General features: G+C 44.0%; 1 protein-coding gene across 1 annotated transcript in view; it reads left to right on the plus strand.

Moving 5' to 3' along the window:
* The first annotated feature begins 3,026 nt into the window (after window positions 1-3,026).
* The window catches only part of LOC311142459 (polypeptide N-acetylgalactosaminyltransferase 10-like), a 42,131-nt gene continuing 23,068 nt past the window's right edge, over window positions 3,027-22,089 (plus strand). Inside the window, exons 1-3 of the mRNA XM_084178109.1 lie at window positions 3,027-3,208; window positions 3,434-3,617; window positions 7,468-7,585. Of these exons, the coding sequence (XP_084034235.1) occupies window positions 3,052-3,208; window positions 3,434-3,617; window positions 7,468-7,585 (459 nt within the window). The 5' untranslated portion in view covers window positions 3,027-3,051. The remainder of the gene's footprint in view (window positions 3,209-3,433; window positions 3,618-7,467; window positions 7,586-22,089) is intronic.

Below are 22,089 nucleotides of genomic sequence, written 5' to 3' on the forward strand. Positions count from 1 at the left end.
GAGGCCACACTTCTTAAACCCTTCCACCACATAGCGCATGTCCTTGCATCGCTGATACGGGTAGCAGAATACTCTGGCAAATTCTGATTTGTTTACCATGTAGGAGTGGTCAAAATGGCTAAGGTCTCCAGCTACCTTGGAGAACTCAGCCTTTAAAGGGCCAAAGTATGCCACGTCCAGCTGCTGCAGGACATGGGTGCAGTGTGGTGGAAGACAAAGAAGTATAACCCCTTCCCTTAGTGCCGCCGCGAGCACTTCCGGGTCCATGTGGCTCTTGTGCCCATCGAAGAGGAGAAAGAGAGGGCGCTCTTTCACTGCATGCTTAATGAAGTGCTGAAACCACTTCCTGAACAGGTCCCCGTCAATGTAGCCACTGCTTGACCATCCATACAAGGCTTGGGGGGGGCCTCCCAGTGTGTAGTGGCCACCGGGGAAACACTTGGGGTAGATGATAAACGGGGGGACGTCCTCCCCAGTTGCGTTGAAGCAGGCCAGCACTGTGATGTGCTCCTTGGTCCCCGGAGCCTGCTGGTACACGTGTTTTGCGCCCCGGGGAGCCAGCACTTTGTGCCTGCTCTGGTCGCTACGAAACCCAGACTCATCGCAGTTATAGATTTGTCTGGGTTTCTCCCTCAACCCACTCTCCTCCAAGTGCTTCTCATAAGAAGTGAAGAAGGTGTCCATCGTCGGACGTGTGGCACACTCAGCTCTCCCCCTATCCAGGGTGTCCGGCCTCCTCATGCTTAGGTTCTTGTGCCTCCTCCTGAACATTTCCCACCACCTCTTCCCCAGTGGTGGGATTGTTTCCCCTGGGTGCCGAAACCTACAATAGAATAGAATATATAATTGTCCATCCAGGATGAAAATGTTTGTTTTGGCATCACCATACACATCCACATTAACATCACACACATTGAGAACAGTCAGTCCACCAATCTACATACATAAACACATAGAACACAAAATACCTGCGTATTTTGTCGGCGTATTTCATCAGCCTCTGTCTGGTGAAGGGGAACCCATGGCTGGCGCAGTAGATACAGTACTGCACCAGAGTCCTCTGGTGCAAGCAATGTGGGTGGTCCACTGCGACAACCATGGGTCACCCGGCCGCTCAGCCTGTCCGCCAGGGTCTGCCGAGATACACCATGCACCTTGGTAGATAAGAAAAGAAAACTGTTACTAGCAGATAAAATTCACATACACATGGTAATCTCCTAAAAACAAAAGATGCCTAACCTTGGCAGCCTGGCGGATAGCCATCCCTGCCCCGCAGTCCTCCATGGCATGGAACATGTCCACCTCACTCCACTGCTTCCTCTTGACTTTCTCCATGCTGCAGTGGTAAATACATGTACCTAAATAACTTGGCATACTATACACATTTTAGAAAGATAACTCAATCTGAATATGTATAAACATTTACATTTCAAAGCTAAGGCATTTAAAGGTGATGAAAGTTTTCACAATAACTGAAAGTGTACCCACGTTTTTTGTTTGATGTTATCTGTAATGAAAATTTGTGTCCCAATTAGTGTAATATTGATGCATACATTGTACCATTTGACTAAATACTGCCTCTATGTAGCTGTTGTAAGATGAAACATAGCCAACAGTGATAGGTGTCAAAAAGTTCATGGTTCAAAGTTCCAAATACATTTTTGCAGATTGTGCAAAACGCCTCCGTCAGAGGACTCCAATTTTGATACGGTAAAGCTTGACAACATGCAGCTGTTTTCGTGATATGTATTATCTAACACTTACAATTTCTTTCCTTTTTGCTTACTTAGCAGTTCTATCAACATTTAGCAACTAAGATAGCAACATTAGAAAATCCGTTAGCTATATTTCAGAGGTAAAAAGTTGGATATTAAATTAGGTGTGGTCTGTCGCGCAGTCAAATTTTACAATATGCAGCGTGTTCCACAAAATGTGTACATATAACTTTTTTGAAAACTCTCAAAACCTAAGTTAACTTACATAAATTGCACTGAAAATCGGTGGTTAGTCACAAAACGTACCGTTATTTTTCAGTCCATTTAAATGTTGAGCTCGAGGTGATTCAGTCCTCCAACCGCTAGAGAGTGTCCGAGGTTAGGGGGTGTCCGATGTTTGGGGAAAATTAGCTATCAATAGAAAACAGGTCAAACGAAACTAAGTGCAGCTAGTTTGCTGTCTTTCCAGCTTCAGTTTGAAGTGATTGTGTTAGCTGTGTTGTTGCCTAGCTCCTCTGAAGTGTCCTGACGAGTGAGTACATTTTCTATGCCAGGCGAAATCGCGCCTCATTAGCTCATTGTTATGGATGTATCCAAATAAATGTCACTAGAAAACAGCTTAAACAAATGAAGCTACTTTGCTGTTATTCTGGCTGCACTTTTTGACGTGACTGTAAGTTAGCCGTAGATGGCTAGCTAGCAAGCAAGGGATAAGAACGTTGCCAGCCAGTATGGCAATGGAACATTTAGAACGAACGACTGGGTCGCGTCCATAGATACAGAACAAAAAGACTGAACGACCGGGTCGAGTCTCTGGCAACCGGACCAATAGAATGAACGACCAGCCCTAGATTTGTGTCGGGACTATATATTGTGGAAGGATGAAATAGTATGAATAAATTAATCAAAATAACATTTAATGAACATAGGTCAATCATTATTTGAATATGTTGGTAACCCGTTGTATAAAAGTGATAATGCCCTCGAAGCCTGTATTTGGAGGATATATTGGCAGGGTTTGCCCGCCGTCGACTTCGTCTGGGGCCTAACAACACCCGTGCCAATATATCCTCCAAACACCAGCTTCTTGGGCATTATCACTTAATTGTGCCAGCCCTACTGTGTGTCCATCTGACTTTGTGTGTTTGAGTGCACGTGTGTTCATGTCTGTTCTTTTGTGTGGATGGGTCTGTCCTTCTGTGCTCCTGGAGGCCTTACTAGAGGGATGCAGTGTGTGCATGTGTGTCTGCATGCATGTTCATCTGACTGTGTTATAACCCCCCTCTCTCCTGTCTCTCTCCCTGTAGAGCACCTAAAGGGGTCTCTGGAGGAGTACATGGTGCGGATGCCCAAGGTAAGGATTCTGCGCACCAAGAAGAGGGAGGGGCTCATCAGGACCCGTCTGCTGGGGGCCGCGGCTGCCAAGGGAGAGGTCATCACCTTCCTGGACTCCCACTGTGAAGCCAACATCAACTGGTTGCCCCCGCTGCTGGGTGAGTGATCCTGTTAGAGCACACTGAACATTGCTTTGCTATATAGTTGCTTTCTGGTCATTCTGTGGTAGATGACTATACTAGAATATTAATTTCTGATCTGTACAATGTGCCTATTACCTTGTCCAAAGGGGGCAACACATTAACACTAATGTTTGACTTGGGCCGTATACCGCTTTCTGTCTGGCTCTCTCTTTCTCCCCACTCACGCTCTCTCTCTCTTAGACCGTATCGCCACGAACAGGAAGTCCATCGTGTGTCCTATGATCGATGTGATTGACCACGACAACTTTGGCTACGAAACGCAGGCGGGCGACGCCATGCGAGGGGCGTTTGACTGGGAGATGTACTACAAACGCATCCCCATCCCCTCGGAGCTGGCAAAGGAAGACTCTAGTGAACCCTTCGAGTGAGTTAATGGACCAGACAACACATCAGGGCCCAATAAATCAGCACATTTAGAATGATCCCATTTCTAGTCACCAGATGCCACACAGTTTGAGTCAACTCATTTTCTGTGTGATTGACAGTGCAGTAGCATGAAATGAGATGTGGGTTAGATGAACTGACAGAGAATGTATTAGGGTGCAAAAGTCCATGCGGGCCCCTGGGTGTGAAAGCCTCTAAATCCCTCCATGCCTCCTGGCCTGATAGGCAATATGCTCCCCTCCCCTTTCATTGCAAGATGACACAAGGATTCTCTCGGCACCACACTTTTGTGAGTGCTCCCTCAGAGGTCAATAGACTGAAATTGGGAATATCAACTTTGCAATTCTAATTCAAACTAAATTGTGACTGAATATTCATGGTTGATTTAAATGGATAGTGTGATGAAAATCTCAGGGCGGGATGGAGGGAAGGGTGGAAAAGAAACGACGTGGTGCCAGTGAGGGAGTAACCTCAGCTGAGCAGTCCTCTTCTGAGAAATGCTTTACATAAGACATCCCTTTGTCTCCACGGCTACCTTCCTTCCTTATCTGTGCAGCGCAGCCTCGGGGTTCACGGCTGTTGAATGCCAAAGACTGCCATTTGAAAGCCCCAAAACAGATGCAATTCAGCATGCCAGACATTAGGGCTGGGAATTCTCAGGGACCTCACGATACGATATCACAATACTTAGGTTCCGATACGATATGTACTGCGACTCTCGCGATTTTATATGTATTGCAATTCGATAATGCGATTTCATTGCAATTTGATGTTCCAAACTTATTGCTCACTATACTGTGGGGGGAAAAAGTATTTAGTCAGCCACCAATTGTGCAAGTTCTCCCACTTAAAAAGATGAGAGAGGCCTGTAATTTTCATCATAGGTACACGTCATCTATGACAGACAAATTGAGGAAAAAAATTCCAGAAAATCACATTGTAGGATTTTTTATGAATTTATTTGCAAATTATGGTGGAAAATAAGTATTTGGTCACCTACAAACAAGCAAGATTTCTGGCTCTCACAGACCTGTAACTTCTTCTTTAAGAGGCTCCTCTGTCCTCCACTCGTTACCTGTATTAATGGCACCTGTTTGAACTTGTTATCAGTATAAAAGACACCTGTCCACAACCTCAAACAGTCACACTCCAAACTCCACTATGGCCAAGACCAAAGAGCTGTCAAAGGACACCAGAAACAAAATTGTAGACCTGCACCAGGCTGGGAAGACTGAATCTGCAATAGGTAAGCAGCTTGGTTTGAAGAAATCAACTGTGGGAGCAATTATTAGGAAATGGAAGACATACAAGACCACTGATAATCTCCCTCGATCTGGGGCTCCACGCAAGATCTCACCCCGTGGGGTCAAAATGATCACAAGAACGGTGAGCAAAAATCCCAGAACCACACGGGGGGACCTAGTGAATGACCTGCAGAGAGCTGGGACCAAAGTAACAAAGCCTACCATCAGTAACACACTACGCCGCCAGGGACTCATATCCTGCAGTGCCAGACGTGTCCCCCTGCTTAAGCCAGTACATGTCCAGGCCCTTCTGAAGTTTGCTAGAGTGCATTTGGATGATCCAGAAGAGGATTGGGAGAATGTCATATGGTCAGATGAAACCAAAATAGAACTTTTTGGTAAAAACTCAACTCGTCGTGTTTGGAGGACAAAGAATGCTGAGTTGCATCCAAAGAACACCATACCTACTGTGAAGCATGGGGGTGGAAACATCATGCTTTGGGGCTGTTTTTCTGCAAAGGGACCAGGACGACTGATCCGTGTAAAGGAAAGAATGAATGGGGCCATGTATCGTGAGATTTTGAGTGAAAACCTCCTTCCATCAGCAAGGGCATTGAAGATGAAACGTGGCTGGGTCTTTCAACATGACAATGATCCCAAACACACCGCCCGGGCAACGAAGGAGTGGCTTCGTAAGAAGCATTTCAAGGTCCTGGAGTGGCCTAGCCAGTCTCCAGATCTCAACCCCATAGAAAATCTTTGGAGGGAGTTGAAAGTCTGTGTTGCCCAGCGACAGCCCCAAAACATCACTGCTCTAGAGAAGATCTGCATGGAGGAATGGGCCAAAATACCAGCAACAGTGTGTGAAAACCTTGTGAAGACCTGTGTCATTGCCAACAAAGGGTATATAACAAAGTATTGAGAAACTTTTGTTATTGACCAAATACTTATTTTCCATCATAATTTGCAAATAAATTCATTAAAAATCCTACAATGTGATTTTCTGGAAAAAATATTCTCATTTTGTCTGTCATAGTTGACGTGTACCTATGATGAAAATTACAGGCCTCTCTCATCTTTTTAAGTGGGAGAACTTGCACAATTGGTGGCTGACTAAATACTTTTCTTCCCCACTGTATGTCTGCTGCAGAGTGACAAGAGAGAGCATGAGAAATGTTGTTTTGATCAGTCATGAAAATAAGTGTTGAAAACATGTTGGCTCACTATTTTAAAAGAAGATGGAGAACAAGCTATAGTATGAACATTACTGGAGTTTTGGCGCCGGTACAGCCAACTAACTCTAGCTAATGCTACCTAGCAGTTTTTTTCAATCGATACTCGGAGTCAACGTTTCAATATAATATCTTCCAAAATAATATTGCGATTTGTAACTATCGCTCCCCCCCCCCGACTCAAACTACTTGCCCTTGGAAGAAAGAAAAAGAAAAGAAAAATTGGCTTTTACCGTCCTACCTACTTCAGGATTTGTCATAAGGCTTGGGAAGCCCCAGTGTGCTCTGAGCTCCCAACCTTCCACTGTCTGCCCTGTTTCCTTAATTGTTCATTCTAACGGAGAAGCTTAGGACCCAGATGTCTGCCTACCCGGCTCTCTTACAAGTCAGTCGAACATCTAACTTCTCTCTCCCCTCCAATATCTATCCAGAGAGGGTTCATCTCTGCCTCCAATTTAGAGTTGAATGGGGCAGCTAGTTGCCATGACAGCCCGTGGTGTGTATTTGGAGACGGTAGCCTGCCTGTTTAATAGTCTCATTGTCTCCCTCTGACAGCCCTTCCAGTCAGGGACACGTCTCCAGTAATAAGGATGGCATTCAGGTTCCCCCAAAATCTGTCAAAATCCTGTCTGCCTGGGTCGTCAATTAACACACTACATTCATCATTAACTGTCTGCAACTGATTTATTAGAACCCGTCAGATAAGTTTGAATGTCATGAGTGACAGCACAATAAATCACGGAGGGGAAAATAACTACTACCATTTTGGCCCCAATTTAATACACACAGAACAAAGACTTACCAAACGATCCATCTCTGACACACCCCTGACCTCTGACACACACAAGTTTCGACATGAGTATGTTTTTCCTTGGGATTCACAACAAGACTTAAGCATAGGTCTTGATTTTCATTCAGTGCAACTTGAGGGAAATGATCCTACTGTACAGTGGAGCTGGAGTTTTTTATGATGTGTTTGCCATTATGCGTTGAGTATGGCGCTTATTATGCCAGTCAGGTTCCGCCGTGGCGTTGATGGTTTAATTGTTTCTGTGTTGTTCAGAGAACCCCCGGGTAACACTGAGCCGCCTGCAGTTAACTCCCAAATTGATGAGTCTGGTTGAGTAATAAAGCCTTCGTCTCGTACAAACAGTCTATAAAGACAGTTGTAAACCGCGGGCCTGCCATAGCCGTCATCTTTCCTCACTGATTTACACGCTTTTGATTTATCCTTCATGAGTATGAATATCTTCCTGTCCTTTTGGCTGGTCTGAAGCCAGTGATTGATTGAGGGACAGTGTCATCATGTTGGGGTATTGGTGTTGTCTACCGCCCCACACCTTTTGTCCATCAGGTCTCCTGTGATGGCTGGCGGACTCTTTGCCGTGGACAGGAAGTGGTTCTGGGAGCTGGGAGGATATGACACGGGACTGGAGATCTGGGGAGGAGAGCAGTATGAAATCTCTTTCAAGGTAAAACGCCACAATGACACTGAACACTAAGATGGCTAAGTTGTTTTTGGGAAGATGGAGATACACAGGGTGTTCAGGCTTTTGTTCCAGCCCAGTACTACTATAACACTTCATAATAAAGGGCCTGATAATAATTTATCCGATAGGTGCAGTGAAATGTGTTGTTTTACTGGGTCAGCCATAGTAGTATGGCACCCCTGGAGCGTATTAGGGCTAAGTGCCTTGCTCAAGGGCACAGCAACATATTTTTCACCTTGTCGGCTCGGGTATACCAATCAGTGACCTTTCGGTTACTTGCCCAATGCTCTAACCACTGAGTCAGGTGTCAGTGCTGGGCTGGAACAAAGGCTTGCACACCCCATAGTTCTCCAGGACCAGGATTGAAGAACACTGTCTCACCACCAACAAGCTGAAGCCACTGCTGCCAAGCTTTTATCAGAAGCCCATTAACTAACTAGCTTTAAGGCAATGGTGGAAGTTGGTATTCAGATTTCACCTCATGTTTCAATCATTCTGGTCCAAATCCGCTCTGCTGCTCCGAGAACTCCTACATCCATCATACTCAGAAACCATATTAGATTATGCTTTAGAGTTCTGCCTCACTGTGAATTATTCCATAGGATAGCCATTTATTATGCGGACTCTCACTGCATGTAAAGTACTATTCTCTCCACTGTCTCCCAACTCCGGCCCTCCCTTTCCCCATTGGAGCTAAAGTTTTTTGGAAAGCTCATCAAAATAATTAAATTGTGGTTTTTAAACCACAGGGCTCTTACAGCCTCACTTATATTCAGCTCACTGATACTGCCAGTGTTCGTAAAAGTCCACAGAAAGTTGAAGTGGCACTCTCCTGCTTGGCTAAATACTGCATTACAACATGAAAACCTGGGTAAAGTTTGGGGAGGGTGCAGCTCAACCAATCCTCATCCTTCCTCTCATCAAATTAAAGAGGTTGATTTGCCCTCTGGACTCTTGACAGGTCTCAGGCATGGTCCTTAAATTGGAGGCCAAAATGTTCGAAGCGGCCCTTCATTTAGATAATTCTGTAGCCTTTTACCAATGTAATGCTGTCTCAACTTTTAGAGAGAAACTTCTATAAAAGGATAATAAAACGATGGCATAGACACGAGAATATTCTCTTCATTGCTGTCAGATGTTACTTTGGTAACACAGCCAGATCGTTTGTTTTGGTACTGTCCATTTGTAGCTTGTTTTTGGTCACAGGTCCAGGAATGGCTGAAGGATTGCAATATTTACCTGGAGCTAACCCTGCAGATAGCACTACTGGGTGATCTGAAAAGTCATAGTCAATCAATCAATAATATAATAATACATTTAGCAAAAATGTTTATTTTCTATTTACAATCTGTAGGAACAATGAAAATAGAAGGTTTCAGAACTTTTGTGAAACATCACAGTACAGTTGAAAATATATGGCAAATAGAAATCCAATATGGATGGTGTTAAGAGATAGATGGGAGGTGTTGAATGGCGCTGAAGGATGGGACTAATAACAAATAACAACAACTAATAACAACAAGATAACTAATGTAAAGCATACTATGTCCATAATGCGTATATATATATAGGTTATAGGTTGAGATCTATTGTGAAAGAGCACAGTTAGAAAGATATGGCATATAGAAGCAAACCGGATGGACATCATGAAAATGATCAGAGAGGTTGAGGGTATAGGAAGTTCAGGAGTAAAAACAAACAAAATATAATTATTGTCAAATTGACTGTGTCCATAAAAGGCCAAAGCATTGTTGTTCACTAGTTTACTCCAATTAGGGAAGGGGTGGTGGTGTTGGAATGTCATAAATGGAAATATATTTTTAAAAAGGCTTTGTGTATATATGTGTGTATGTGTGTATGTATGTATATATGTACAGTGAGGGAAAAAGTATTTTATCCCCTGCTGATTTTGTACGTTTGCCCACTGACAAAGAAATGATCAGTCTATCATTTTAATGGTAGGTTTATTTGAACAGTGAGAGACAGAATAACAACAAAAAAATCCAGAAAAACGCATGTCAAAAATGTTATAAATTGATTTGCATTTTAATGAGGGAAATAAGTATTTGACCCCCTCTCAATCAGAAAGATTTCTGGCTCCCAGGTGTCTTTTATACAGGTAACGAGCTGAGATTAGGAGCACACTCTTAAAGGGAGTGCTCCTAATCTCAGCTTGTTACCTGTATAAAACACACCTGTCCACAGAAGCAATCAATCAATCAGATTCCAAACTCTCCACCATGGCCAAGACCAAAGAGCTCTCCAAGGATGTCAGGGTCAAGATTGTAGACCTACACAAGGCTGAAATGGGCTACAAGACCATCGCCAAGCAGCTTGGTGAGAAGGTGACAACAGTTGGTGCGATTATTCGCAAATGGAAGAAACACAAAAGAACTGTCAATCTCCCTCGGCCTGGGGCTCCATGCAAGATCTCACCTCGTGGAGCAGCAATGATCATGAGAACGGTGAGGAATCAGCCCAGAACTACACGGGAGGATCTTGTCAATGATCTCAAGGCAGCTGGGACAATAGTCACCAACAAAACAATTGGTAACACACTACGCCGTGAAGGACTGAAATCCTGCAGCGCCCGCAAGGTCCCCCTGCTCAAGAAAGCACATATACAGGGCCGTCTGAAGTTTGCCAATGAACATCTGAATGATTCAGAGGAGAACTGAGTGAAAGTGTTGTGGTCAGATGAGACCAAAATGGAGCTCTTTGGCATCAACTCAACTCGCCGTGTTTGGAGGAGGAGGAATTCTTCCTATGACCCCAAGAACTCCATCCCCACCGTCAAACATGGAGGTGGAAACATTATGCTTTGGGGGTGTTTTTCTGCGAAGGCGATGGACGGGGCCATGTACCATCAAATCTTGGGTGAGAATCTCCTTCCCTCAGCCAGGGCATTGAAAATCTGTCGTGGATGGGTATTCCAGCATGACAATGACCCAAAACACACGGCCAAGCCAACAAAGGAGTGGCTCAAGAGGAAGCACATTAAGGTCCTGGAGTGGCCTAGGCAGTCTCCAGACCTTAATCCCATAGAAAATCTGTGGAGGGAGCTGAAGGTTCGAGTTGCCAAACGTCAGCCTCAAAACCTTAATGACTTGGAGAGGATCTGCAAAGAGGAGTGGAACAAAATCCCTCCTGAGATGTGTGCAAACCTGGTGGCCAACTACAAGAAACGTCTGACCTCTGTGATTGCCAACAAGGGTTTTGCCACCAAGTACTAAGTCATGTTTTGCAGAGGGGTCAAATACTTATTTCCCTCATTAAAATGCAAATCAATTGATAACATTTTTGACATGCGTTTTTCTGGATTTTGTTGTTGTTATTCTGTCTCTCTCACTGTTCAAATAAACCTACCATTAAGATTATAGACTGATCATGTCTTTGTCAGTGGGCAAACGTACAAAATCAGCAGGGGATCAAATACTTTTTTCCCTCACTGTGTGTGTGTGTGTATATGTATATGTGTATATATATATATATATATATATATATATATATATATATATATATATATATATATATATATATATATATATATATATATATATATATATATATATATATATATATATATATATATATATATATATATATATACATATATATATATATATATATATATATATATATATATATATATATATATATATATACATATATATATATATATATATATATATACATATACATACACACACACATACACACACACATATATACAGTGGGGAGAACAAGTATTTGATACACTGCCGATTTTGCAGGTTTTCCTACTTACAAAGCATGTAGAGGTCTGTAATTTTTATCATAGGTACACTTCAACTGTGAGAGACGAAAAACTAAAATCCAGAAAATCACATTGTCTGATTTTTAAGTAATTAATTTGCATTTTATTGCATGATATAAGTATTTGATACATCAGAAAAGCAGAACTTAATATTTGGTACAGAAACCTTTGTTTGCAATTACAGAGGTCATACGTTTCCTGTAGGTCTTGACCAGGTTTGCACACACTGCAGCAGGGATTTTGGCCCACTCCTCCATACAATCCTTCTCCAGATCCTTCAGGTTTCGGGGCTGTCGCTGGGCAATACAGACCTTCAGCTCCCTCCAAAGATTTTCTATTGGGTTCAGGTCTGGAGACTGGCTAGGCCACTCCAGGACCTTGAGATGCTTCTTACGGAGCCACTCCTTAGTTGCCCTGGCTGTGTGTTTCGGGTCGTTGTCATGCTGGAAGACCCAGCCACGACCCATCTTCAATGCTCTTACTGAGGGAAGGAGGTTGTTGGCCAAGATCTCGCGATACATGGCCCCATCCATCCTCCCCTCAATACGGTACAGTCATCCTGTCCCCTTTGCAGAAAAGCATCCCCAAAGAATGATGTTTCCACCTCCATGCTTCACGGTTGGGATGGTGTTCTTGGGGTTGTACTCATTCTTCTTCTTCCTCCAAACACGGCGAGTGGAGTTTAGACCAAAAAGCTCTATGTTTGTCTCATCAGACCACATGACCTTCTCCCATTCCTTCTCTGGATCATCCAGATGGTCATTGGCAAACTTCAGACGGGACATGCGCTGGCTTGAGCAGGGGGACCTTGCGTGCACTGCAGGATTTTAATCCATGACGGCGTAGTGTGTTACTAATGGTTTTCTTTTTTATTTCTTTTTTATTTCACCTTTATTTAACCAGGTAAGCCAGTTGAGAACAAGTTCTCATTTACAACTGCGACCTGGCCAAGATAAAGCAAAGCAGTGCGATTAAAAACAACACAGAGTTACATATGGGGTAAAAAACATAAAGTCAAAAATACAACAGAAAATATATATACAGTGTGTGCAAATGTAGCAAGTTATGGAGGTAAGGCAATAAATAGGCTATAGTGCAAAATAATTACAATAGTATTAACACTGGAATGCTAGATGTGCAAGAGATTATGTGCAAATAGAGATACTGGGGTGCAAAAGAGCAAAATAAATAACAATATAGGGATGAGGTAGTTGGGTGGGCTAATTTCAGATGGGCTGTGTACAGGTGCAGTGATCGGTAAGGTGCTCTGACAACTGATGCTTAAAGTTAGTGAGGGAGATAAGAGTCTCCAGCTTCAGAGATTTTTTCAATTCGTTCCAGTCATTGGCAGCAGAGAACTGGAAGGAATGGCGGCCAAAGGAGGTGTTGGCTTTGGGAATGACCAGTGAGATATACCTGCTGGAGCGCAGACTACAGGTGGGTGCTGCTATGGTGACCAATGAGCTAAGATAAGGCGGGGATTTGCCTAGCAGTGATTTATAGATGGCCTGGAGCCAGTGGGTTTGACGACGAACATGTAGTGAGGACCAGCCAACAAGAGCGTACAGGTCACAGTGGTGGGTAGCATATGGGGCTTTGGAGACAAAACGGATGGCACTGTGATAGACTACATCCAATTTGCTGAGTAGAGTGTTGGAGGCTATTTTGTAAATGACATCGCCGAAGTCAAGGATCGGTAGGATAGTCAGTTTTACGAGGGCATGTTTGGCAGCATGAGTGAAGGAGGCTTTGTTGCAAAATAGGAAGCCGATTCTAGATTTAACTTTGGATTGGAGATTCTTTATGTGAGTCTGGAAGGAGAGTTTACAGTCTAACCAGACACCTAGGTATTTGTAGTTGTCCACATACTCTAGGTCAGACCCGTCAAGAGTGGTGATTCTAGTCAGGTGGGCGGGTGCCAGCAGCGTTCGATTGAAAAGCATGCATTTAGTTTTACTAGTGTTTAAGAGCAGTTGGAGGCTACTGAAGGAGTGTTGTATGGCATTGAAGCTCGTTTGGAGGTTTGTTAACACAGTGTCCAATGAAGGGCCAGATGTATACAAAATGGTGTCGTCTGCGTAGAGTTGGATCTGAGAGTCACCAGCAGCAAGAGCGACATCATTGATATACACGGAGAAAAGTGTCGGCCCAAGAATTGAACCCTGTGGCACCCCCATAGAGACTGCCATAGGTCCAGACAACAGGCCCTCCGATTTGACACACTGAACTCTATCTGAGAAGTAGTTGGTGAACCAGGCGAGGCAGTCATTTGAGAAACCAAGGCTATTTAGTCTGCCAATAAGAATGCAGTGGTTGACAGAGTCGAAAGCCTTGGCCAGGTCGATGAAGACGGCTGTACAGTACTGTCTATTATCAATCGCGGTTATAATATCGTTTAGGACCTTGAGCATGGCTGAAGTGCACCCATGACCAGCTCGGAAACCGGATTGCATAGCGGAGAAGGTACGGTGGTATTCGAAATGGTCGGTGATCTGTTTGTTAACTTGGCTTTCAAATACTTTCGAAAGGCAGGGCAGGATGGATATAGGTCTGTAGCAGTTTGGATCTAGAGTGTCACCCCCTTTGAATAGGGGGATGACCGCGGCAGCTTTCCAATCTCTGGGGATCTCAGACGTTATGAAAGAGAGGTTGAACAGACTAGTAATAGGGGTTGCGACAATTTCGGCGGCTAGTTTTAGAAAGAAAGGGTCCAGATTGTCTAGCCCAGCTGATTTGTTGGGGTCCAGATTTTGTAGCTCTTTCAAAACGTCAGCTGTCTGAATTTGTGTGAAGGAGAAGCGGGGGGGGGCATGGGCAAGTTTCAGCGGAGGGTGCAGAGTTGGTGGCCGGGGTAGTGGTAGCCAGATGGAAAGCATGGCCAGCTGTAGCAAAATGCTTGTTGAAATTCTCGATTATTGTAGATTTATCGGTGGTGATAGTGTTTCCTAGCCTCAGTGCAGTGGGCAACTGGGAGGAAGTGCTCTTATTCTCCATGGACTTTACAGTGTCCCAAAACTTTTTGGAGTTAGTGCTACAGGATGCAAATTTCTGTTTGAAAAAGTTAGCCTTTGCTTTCCTGACTGCTTGTGTATATTGGTTCCTAACTTCCCTGAAAAGTTGCATATCGCGGGGGCTATTTTATGCTAATGCAGTACGCCACAGGATGTTTTTGTGCTGGTCAAGGGCAGTCAAGTCTGAGGAGAACCAGGGGCTATATCTGTTCTTAGTTCTGTATTTTTTGAATGGGGCATGTTTATTTAAGATTGAGAGGAAATTACTTTTAAGGAACAACCAGGCATCCTCTACTGACGGAATGAGATCTATATCCATCCAGGATACCTGGGCCAGGTCAATTAGGAAGGCCTGCTCGCTAAAGTGTTTTAGGGAGCGTTTGACAGTGATGAGGGGTGGTCGTTTGACCGCGGACCCATTACGGACGCAGGCAATAAGGCAGTGATCGCTGAGATCATGGTTGAAGACAGCTAAGGTGTATTTAGAGGGTATGTTAGTCAGGATGATATCTATGAGGGTACCCATGTTTACGAATTTAGGGTTGTACCTGGTAGGTTCGTTGATAATTTGCGTGAGGTTGAGGGCATCTAGTTTGGATTGTAGGATGGCCGGGGTATTAAGCATATCCCAATTTAGGTCACCAAGCAGGACGAACTCTGAGGATAAATGGGGGGCAATCAATTCACATATGGTGTCCAGGGCACATCTGGGGGCTGAGGGGGGTCTGTAGCAAGCGGCAACAGTGAGAGACTTATTTCTGGAAAGGTGGATTTTTAGAAGTAGAGGCTCAAACTGTTTGGGCACAGACCTGGATAGTATGATAGAGCTCTGCAGGCTATCTCTACAGTAGATTGCAACTCCACCCCCTTTGGCAGTTCTATCTAGACGGAAAATGTTATAGTTGGGGATGGAAATTTCAGAATTTTTGGTGGCCTTCCTGAGCCAGGATTCAGACACTGCTAGAACATCAGGGTTGGCAGAGTGTGCTAACGCAGTGAATAACTCAAACTTAGGAAGTAGACTTCTGATGTTTACGTGCAAGAAACCAAGACTTTTGCGATTACAGAAGTCAGCAAATGATAGCGCCTGGGGAGTAGGAGTGATACTGAGGGCTGCAGGGCCTGGGTTAGCCTCTACATCACCAGAGGAACAGAGGAGGACTAGAATAAGGATACGGCTAAAGGCTTTAAGAACTGGTCTTCTAGTGCGTTGGGTACATAGAATAAAGGGGGCAGATTTCCGGGTGTTGTAGAAAAGATTCAGGGCATTATGTACAGACAAGGATATGGAAGGATATGAGTAAAGTGGGGGTAAACCTAAGCGTTGGGTAACAATGAAAGAGATAGTATCACTAGAGGCATCAATTGAGTCGGTCTCTGCGTGTATGGGGGGTGGGACAAAGGAGCTATCTAAGGCAGGTTTAGCTGGGCTGGGGGATCTACAGTGAAATAGTACAATTAGAAATAACCGAAACAACAATAAGCTAACCATGTTTGGGCTGAGGCTAAACATAAACAGGATGTAGTACCGTAAAAAGGAACAGTCCAGCAGACATCAGCTGTATAGCTGAGTTATCATAAGGTCCGGTGAACAGCAATAGGATAGTTCGGAGGCTGCTAAAGCACTAGCAGGTAAGAGGCCAAGGCTAGCGTGTGCTAGCGGGCCGGGGCTAGCAGATGGAATCTTTGTGGTCGACGTCGTCGTAACCACATCAGACGATTTCGTCGGCAGACCAGTCGTGTAGGATCGGCGGGGCTCCGTGTCAACACTAGGTGGTCCCGTCCGGTTGACAGAGAGGTCCCAGCTCTCTTCAGGTCATTGACCAGGTCTTGCTGTGTAGTTCTGGGCTGATCCCTCACCTTCCTCATGATCATTGATGCCCCACGGGGTGAGATCTTGCATGGAGCCCCAGACCGAGTGTGATTGACCGTCATCTTGAACTTCTTCCATTTTCTAATAATTGCGCCAACAGTTGTTGCCTTCTCACCAAGCTGCTTGCCTATTGTCCTGTAGCCTATCCCAGCCTTGTGCTGGTCTACAATTTTATCCCTGATGTCCTTACACAGCTCTCTGGTCTTGGCCATTGTGGAGAGGTTGGAGTCTGTTTGATTGAGTGTGTGGACAGGTGTCTTTTATACAGGTAGCGAGTTAAAACAGGGGCAGTTAATACAGGTAATGAGTGGAGAACAGGAGGGCTTCTTAAAGAAAAACTAACAGGTCTGTGAGAGCTGGAATTCTTACTGGTTGGTAGGTGATGAAATACTTATGTCGTGCAATAAAATGCAAATTAATTACTTAAAAATCATACAATGTCATTTTCTGGATTTTTGTTTTAGATTCCGTCTCTCGCAGTTGAAGTGTACCTATGATTAAAAATGACAGACCTCTACAGGAAAACCTGCAAAATCGGCAGTGTATCAAATACTTGTTCTCCCCACTGTACATATACACACTCAGAATAATAGTAGAGAGAATGATTTATTTCAGCTTTTATTTCATCACATTCCCCAGTGGGTCAGAAGTTTACATACACTCAATTAGTATTTGGTAGCATTGCCTTTAAATTGTTTACCTTGGGTCAAACGTTTCGGGTAGCCTTCCACAAGCTTCCCACAATAAGTTGGGTGAATTTTGGCCCATTCCTCCTGACAGAGCTGGTGTAACTGAGTCAGGTCTGTAGGCCTCCTTGCTCGCACTCACTTTTTCAGTTCTGCCCACACATTTTCTATAGGATTGAGGTCAGGGCTTTGTGATGGCCACTCCAATTCCTTGACTTTGTTGTCCTTAAGCCATTTTGCCACAACTTTGGAAGTATGCTTGGGGTCATTGTCCATTTGGAAGACCCATTTGCGACCAAGCTTTAACTTCCTGACTGATGTCTTGAGATGTTGCTTCCATATATCCACATAATTTTCCTTTCTCATGATGCCATCTATTTTGTGAAGTGCACCAGTCCCTCCTGCAGCAAAGCACCCCCACAGCATGATGCTGCCACCCCCGTGCTTCACGGTTGGGATGGTGTTCTTTGGCTTGCTAGCATCCCCCTTTTTCCTCCAAACATAACGATGGTCATTATGGCCAAACAGTTCTATTTTTGTTTCATCAGACCAGAGGACCAAAAGTACGATCTTTGTCCCCATGTGCAGTTGCAAACCGTAGTCTGGCTTTTTATGGCGGTTTTGGAGCAGTGGCTTCATCCTTGCTGAGCGGCCTTTTCAGGTTATGTCGATATAGGAATTGTTTTACTGTGGATATAGATACTTTTGTGCCTGTTTCCTCCAGCATCTTCACAAGGTCCTTTGCTGTTGTTCTGGGATTGATTTGCACTTTTCGCACCAAAGTACGTTCATCTCTAGAAGACAGAACACGTCTCCTTCCTGAGTGGTATGATGGCTGCGTGGTCCCATGGTGTTTATACTTGTGTACTATTGTTTGTACAGATGAACGTGGTACCTTCAGGCATTTGGAAATTGCTCCCAAGGATGAACCAGACTTGTGGAGGTCTACCATTTTTTTTCTGAGGTCTTGGCTGATTTATTTTGATTTTCCCATGATGTCAAGAAAAGAGCCACTGAGTTTGAAGGTAGGCCTTGAAATACATCCACAGGTACACCTCCAATTGACTCAAATGATGTCAATTAGCCTATCAGAAGCTTCTAAAGCCATTACATCATTTTCTGGAATTTTCCAAGCTTTTTTAAGGCACTGTCAACTTAGTGTATGTAATCTTCTGACCCACTGGAATTGTGATACAGTGAATTATAAGTTAAATAATCTGTCTGTAAACAATTGTTGAAAAAATTACTTGCCATGCACAAAGTAGATGTCCTAACCGACTTGCCAAAACTATAGTTTGTTAACAAGAAATTTGTGGAGTGGTTGAAAAACGAGTTTTAATTACTCCAACCTAAGTGTATGTAAACTTCTGACTTCAAGTGTGTATATATATATATTTGCGGGGGGGAAAAACATGGGGGATTGGAAGTGATGCAGACAATTACATTGATGGAAGTTACAATCTATCTGCAATAGTAAAGCTGATCTATCCCCAAACAAATTTGAAGAAAAAAAAAGAAAACACAACCAGTGAATTTCTTATTCAGTTCTATTTTGAAACTTTCTAAGTTACATCAGGGTTTTTGTTTTGTGAAACTGTAAGTATGGTTGTTTTATCTAAAACCAAAGACGACGAGGGTGAGGTAACCACAAAATTCTAATAACTCTCAAAATAGCATTTTACATTTGCCAAAACCCACCCCTCAGTTGACAAACACATATGTTAGGCCCCACTATGGGCAGAGAGAGCGAGATTGAGGTGTGCCGCATGAACTATCCTTGACTGTAGTGTGTGATAGGTTCTGTATTATAGGCTGCCCACCCTGCTCTGTATCACAGTGGTTTTAGAGGTCATCAGTAGAGGTGGAGGGATCAGCAGTGCTGCACACTAATCCACTGGCAGCACTCTGCTAGAACAATTGATCCCACTTTCTCGTTAAATATAAATGTTTTTAGAGGGGACATATCATGCCAAGGGGAGCGGGGTGGTCAGGGAGGGCACAGGGTTCATAGGTCACTCGGAGTGACCCTGCTGTGGATGCTGATGCGATAGGAGTAGAATGTAGTTACCCCTAACTTATGTTATAGGGTCAGATATGTTATATTCCCCTAATGTTTAAGTTTGTAATTGGGGGTACGCTAATCTGATCCTCGATCTGTGGCTGAAGAAAACGTATATGGGATAATGCCAACACCAGTGAGGGAGGGAAAAAAGTATTTGATCCCCTGCTGATTTTGTACGTTTGCCCACTGACAAAGACATGATCAGTCTATAATTTTAATGGTAGGTTTATTTGAACAGTGAGAGACAGAATAACAAAACAAAAATCCAGAAAAACGCATGTCAAAAATGTTATAAATTGATTTGCATTTTAATTAGGGAAATAAGTATTTGACCCCTCTGCAAAACATGACTTAGTACTTGGTGGCAAAACCCTTGTTGGCAATCACAGAGGTCAGACGTTTCTTGTAGTTGGCCACCAGGTTTGCACACATCTCAGGAGGGATTTAGTCCCACTCCTCTTTGCAGATCTTCTCTAAGTCATTAAGATTTCGAGCCTGACGTTTGGCAACTCAAACCTTCAGCTCCCTCCACAGATTTTCTATGGGATTAAGGTCTGGAGACTGGCTAGGCCACTCCAGGACCTTAATGTGCTACTTCTTGAGCCACTCCTTTGTTGCCTTGGCTGTGTGTTTTGGGTCATTGTCATGCTGGAATACCCATCCACGACCACTTTTCAATGCCCTGGCTGAGGGAAGGAGGTTCTCACCCAAGATTTGACGGTACATGGCCCCGTCCATCGTCCCTTTGATGCGGTGAAGTTGTCCTGTCCCCTTAGCAGAAAAACACCCCTAAAGCATAATGTTTCCACCTCCATGTTTGACGGTGGGGATGGTGTTCTTGGAGTCATAGGCAGCATTCCTCCTCCTCCAAACACAGCGAGTTGAGTTGATGCCAAAGAGCTCGATTTTGGTCTCATCTGACCACAACACTTTCACCCAGTTCTCCTCTGAATCATTCAGATGTTCATTGGCAAACTTCAGACGGGCATGTATATGTGCTTTCTTGAGCAGGGGGACCTTGCGGGCGCTGAAGGATTTCAGTCCTTCACGGCGTAGTGTGTTACCAATTGTTTTGTTGGTGACTATGGTCCCAGCTGCCTTGAGATCATTGACAAGATTATCCCGTGTAGTTCTGGGCTGATTCCTCACCGTTCTCATGATCATTGCAACTCCACGAGATGAGATCTTGCATGGAGCCCCAGGCCGAGGGAGATTGACAGTACATTTGTGTTTCTTCCATTTGCGAATAATCGCACCACCTGTTGTCATCTTCTCACCAAGCTGCTTGGCGATGGTCTTGTAGCCCATTCCAGCCTTGTGTAGGTCTACAATCTTGTCCCTGACATCCTTGGAGAGCTCTTTGGTCTTGGCCATGGTGGAGAGTTTGGAATCTGATTGATTGATTGCTTCTGTGGACAGGTGTCTTTTATACAGGTAACAAACTGAGATTAGGAGCACTCCCTTTAAGAGTGTGCTCCTAATCTCAGCTCGTTACCTGTATAAAAGACACCTGGGAGCCAGAAATCTTTCTGATTGAGAGGGGGTCAAATACTTATTTCCCTCATTAAAATGCAAATCAATTTATAACATTTTTGACATGCGTTTTTCTGGATTTTTTTGTTGTTATTCTGTCTCTCACTGTTCAAATAAAACTACCATTAAAATGATAGACTGATAATTTCTTTGCCTCACTGTATGGCTCTGGATACTGCCACCTCTTGCCGTCTCTAATTAGCCTACCACCTGACAGAGACATGCAAAAGGTGTAATTGATTACTCACACAACCTTAATTTCAAACCCTTTTTTTTTTTTTTTTATGTCCTTGAGCGATGCAGAGTATCAGAGTAAATGAGGCAGATGCTGAGTATTTTGGCATCATCGCTAACTCCTCATTGTCACACTGCCAAAATGTTCCGTTGTGGGTTAACCACAGCTCCACAGTCGTGCCAGTGACCTCATTCCAGGGTCAGTCAGTAGGTCTATCCCCTCAGCCTGGCCTCCAGAGCCTCTACTGATCTACTGTTTCTGACGTCTGTGGGATGTGTGTGCACGTGTACACTTGCATGCGTATGTGCCTCCTTCCATGCCTCTACAAGTTGTGATGTATATTTCATGCTCTGTTGCCCTTTTCTGTGAACGCCAAGACTCGCCTGCCCAGCCCAGCCCCAGATGCCATTAAACAGTCATACGGCAGAAGCCCATCTAACAAGGAACCTTAGTCGGCCAAAACTACACAGAGAAAGTATTTCCTCCCTTTCTTGCTCTTCCCATCACTTTTACTCTCCGTTATTCCCTCTTCCTTTCTGTTTCTCTTTCTCTGCCCTTGTCTTCTTTTGTCCTCCATTTTCTTTCTTTCTCAGTTTAGTCAGCATACTTTTGAGGCACACACAAATGTAGGATTACAAATCAGTATGAGGAGCTGCCACATGATGGTGCCTCCGACAGCCTCTCGTCCCTTTCAGGCCTGCAGCACAAAGTTCACAGTAGACTTGTTTTGGCCCATGGCTCAAAGCTTTCACCTAACCCAGAAGAGTCAACCTGAAGTATGTCACATTCACACAGTGACATTTCAGTCCTGCCTTTAGCATCATGCTGTCTTCTACTGTACATGTTTCTATACACATTTTCTGTCAGGTTTTCCTTCTGTCTTAGCCATGCCCAGGAGGCATTTATAATAGTCTTGTTCTCTGTGTAGTGATGTCACTGTATAGCTATTGTGCCTCACTGCTACCTTTATCCATTATACCTCCTAGAGAACAACCGATAATCGCACAAGCCGATATATCAGGCCGATATTGGCCTTTTCTAATCTGTTGTCTGTCGGCCCTTCTCTATCGGCTTAGCCGATAGTCCCTCTACATAGCAAAGCTGCTACTATGCCAGCCGCCACTCACCGCCTAAATAAATGTTGGCAATAGAGCTCGCCAGCTTGTAGTGCTAAAAAACTGGAAATTAGTTAGTTACCTGTGGTTCATTCAGCCATTCCTATTGGGAAAGAATAGGGTTTTGGGATAAATGTTGAAAATTGGGTCTGAGGTTAACACAGGCTTAGGAGAT

This window comes from Coregonus lavaretus (genome assembly GCF_964263955.1).
Source record: "Coregonus lavaretus genome assembly, chromosome: 15".
NCBI lineage: Eukaryota > Metazoa > Chordata > Actinopteri > Salmoniformes > Salmonidae > Coregonus > Coregonus lavaretus.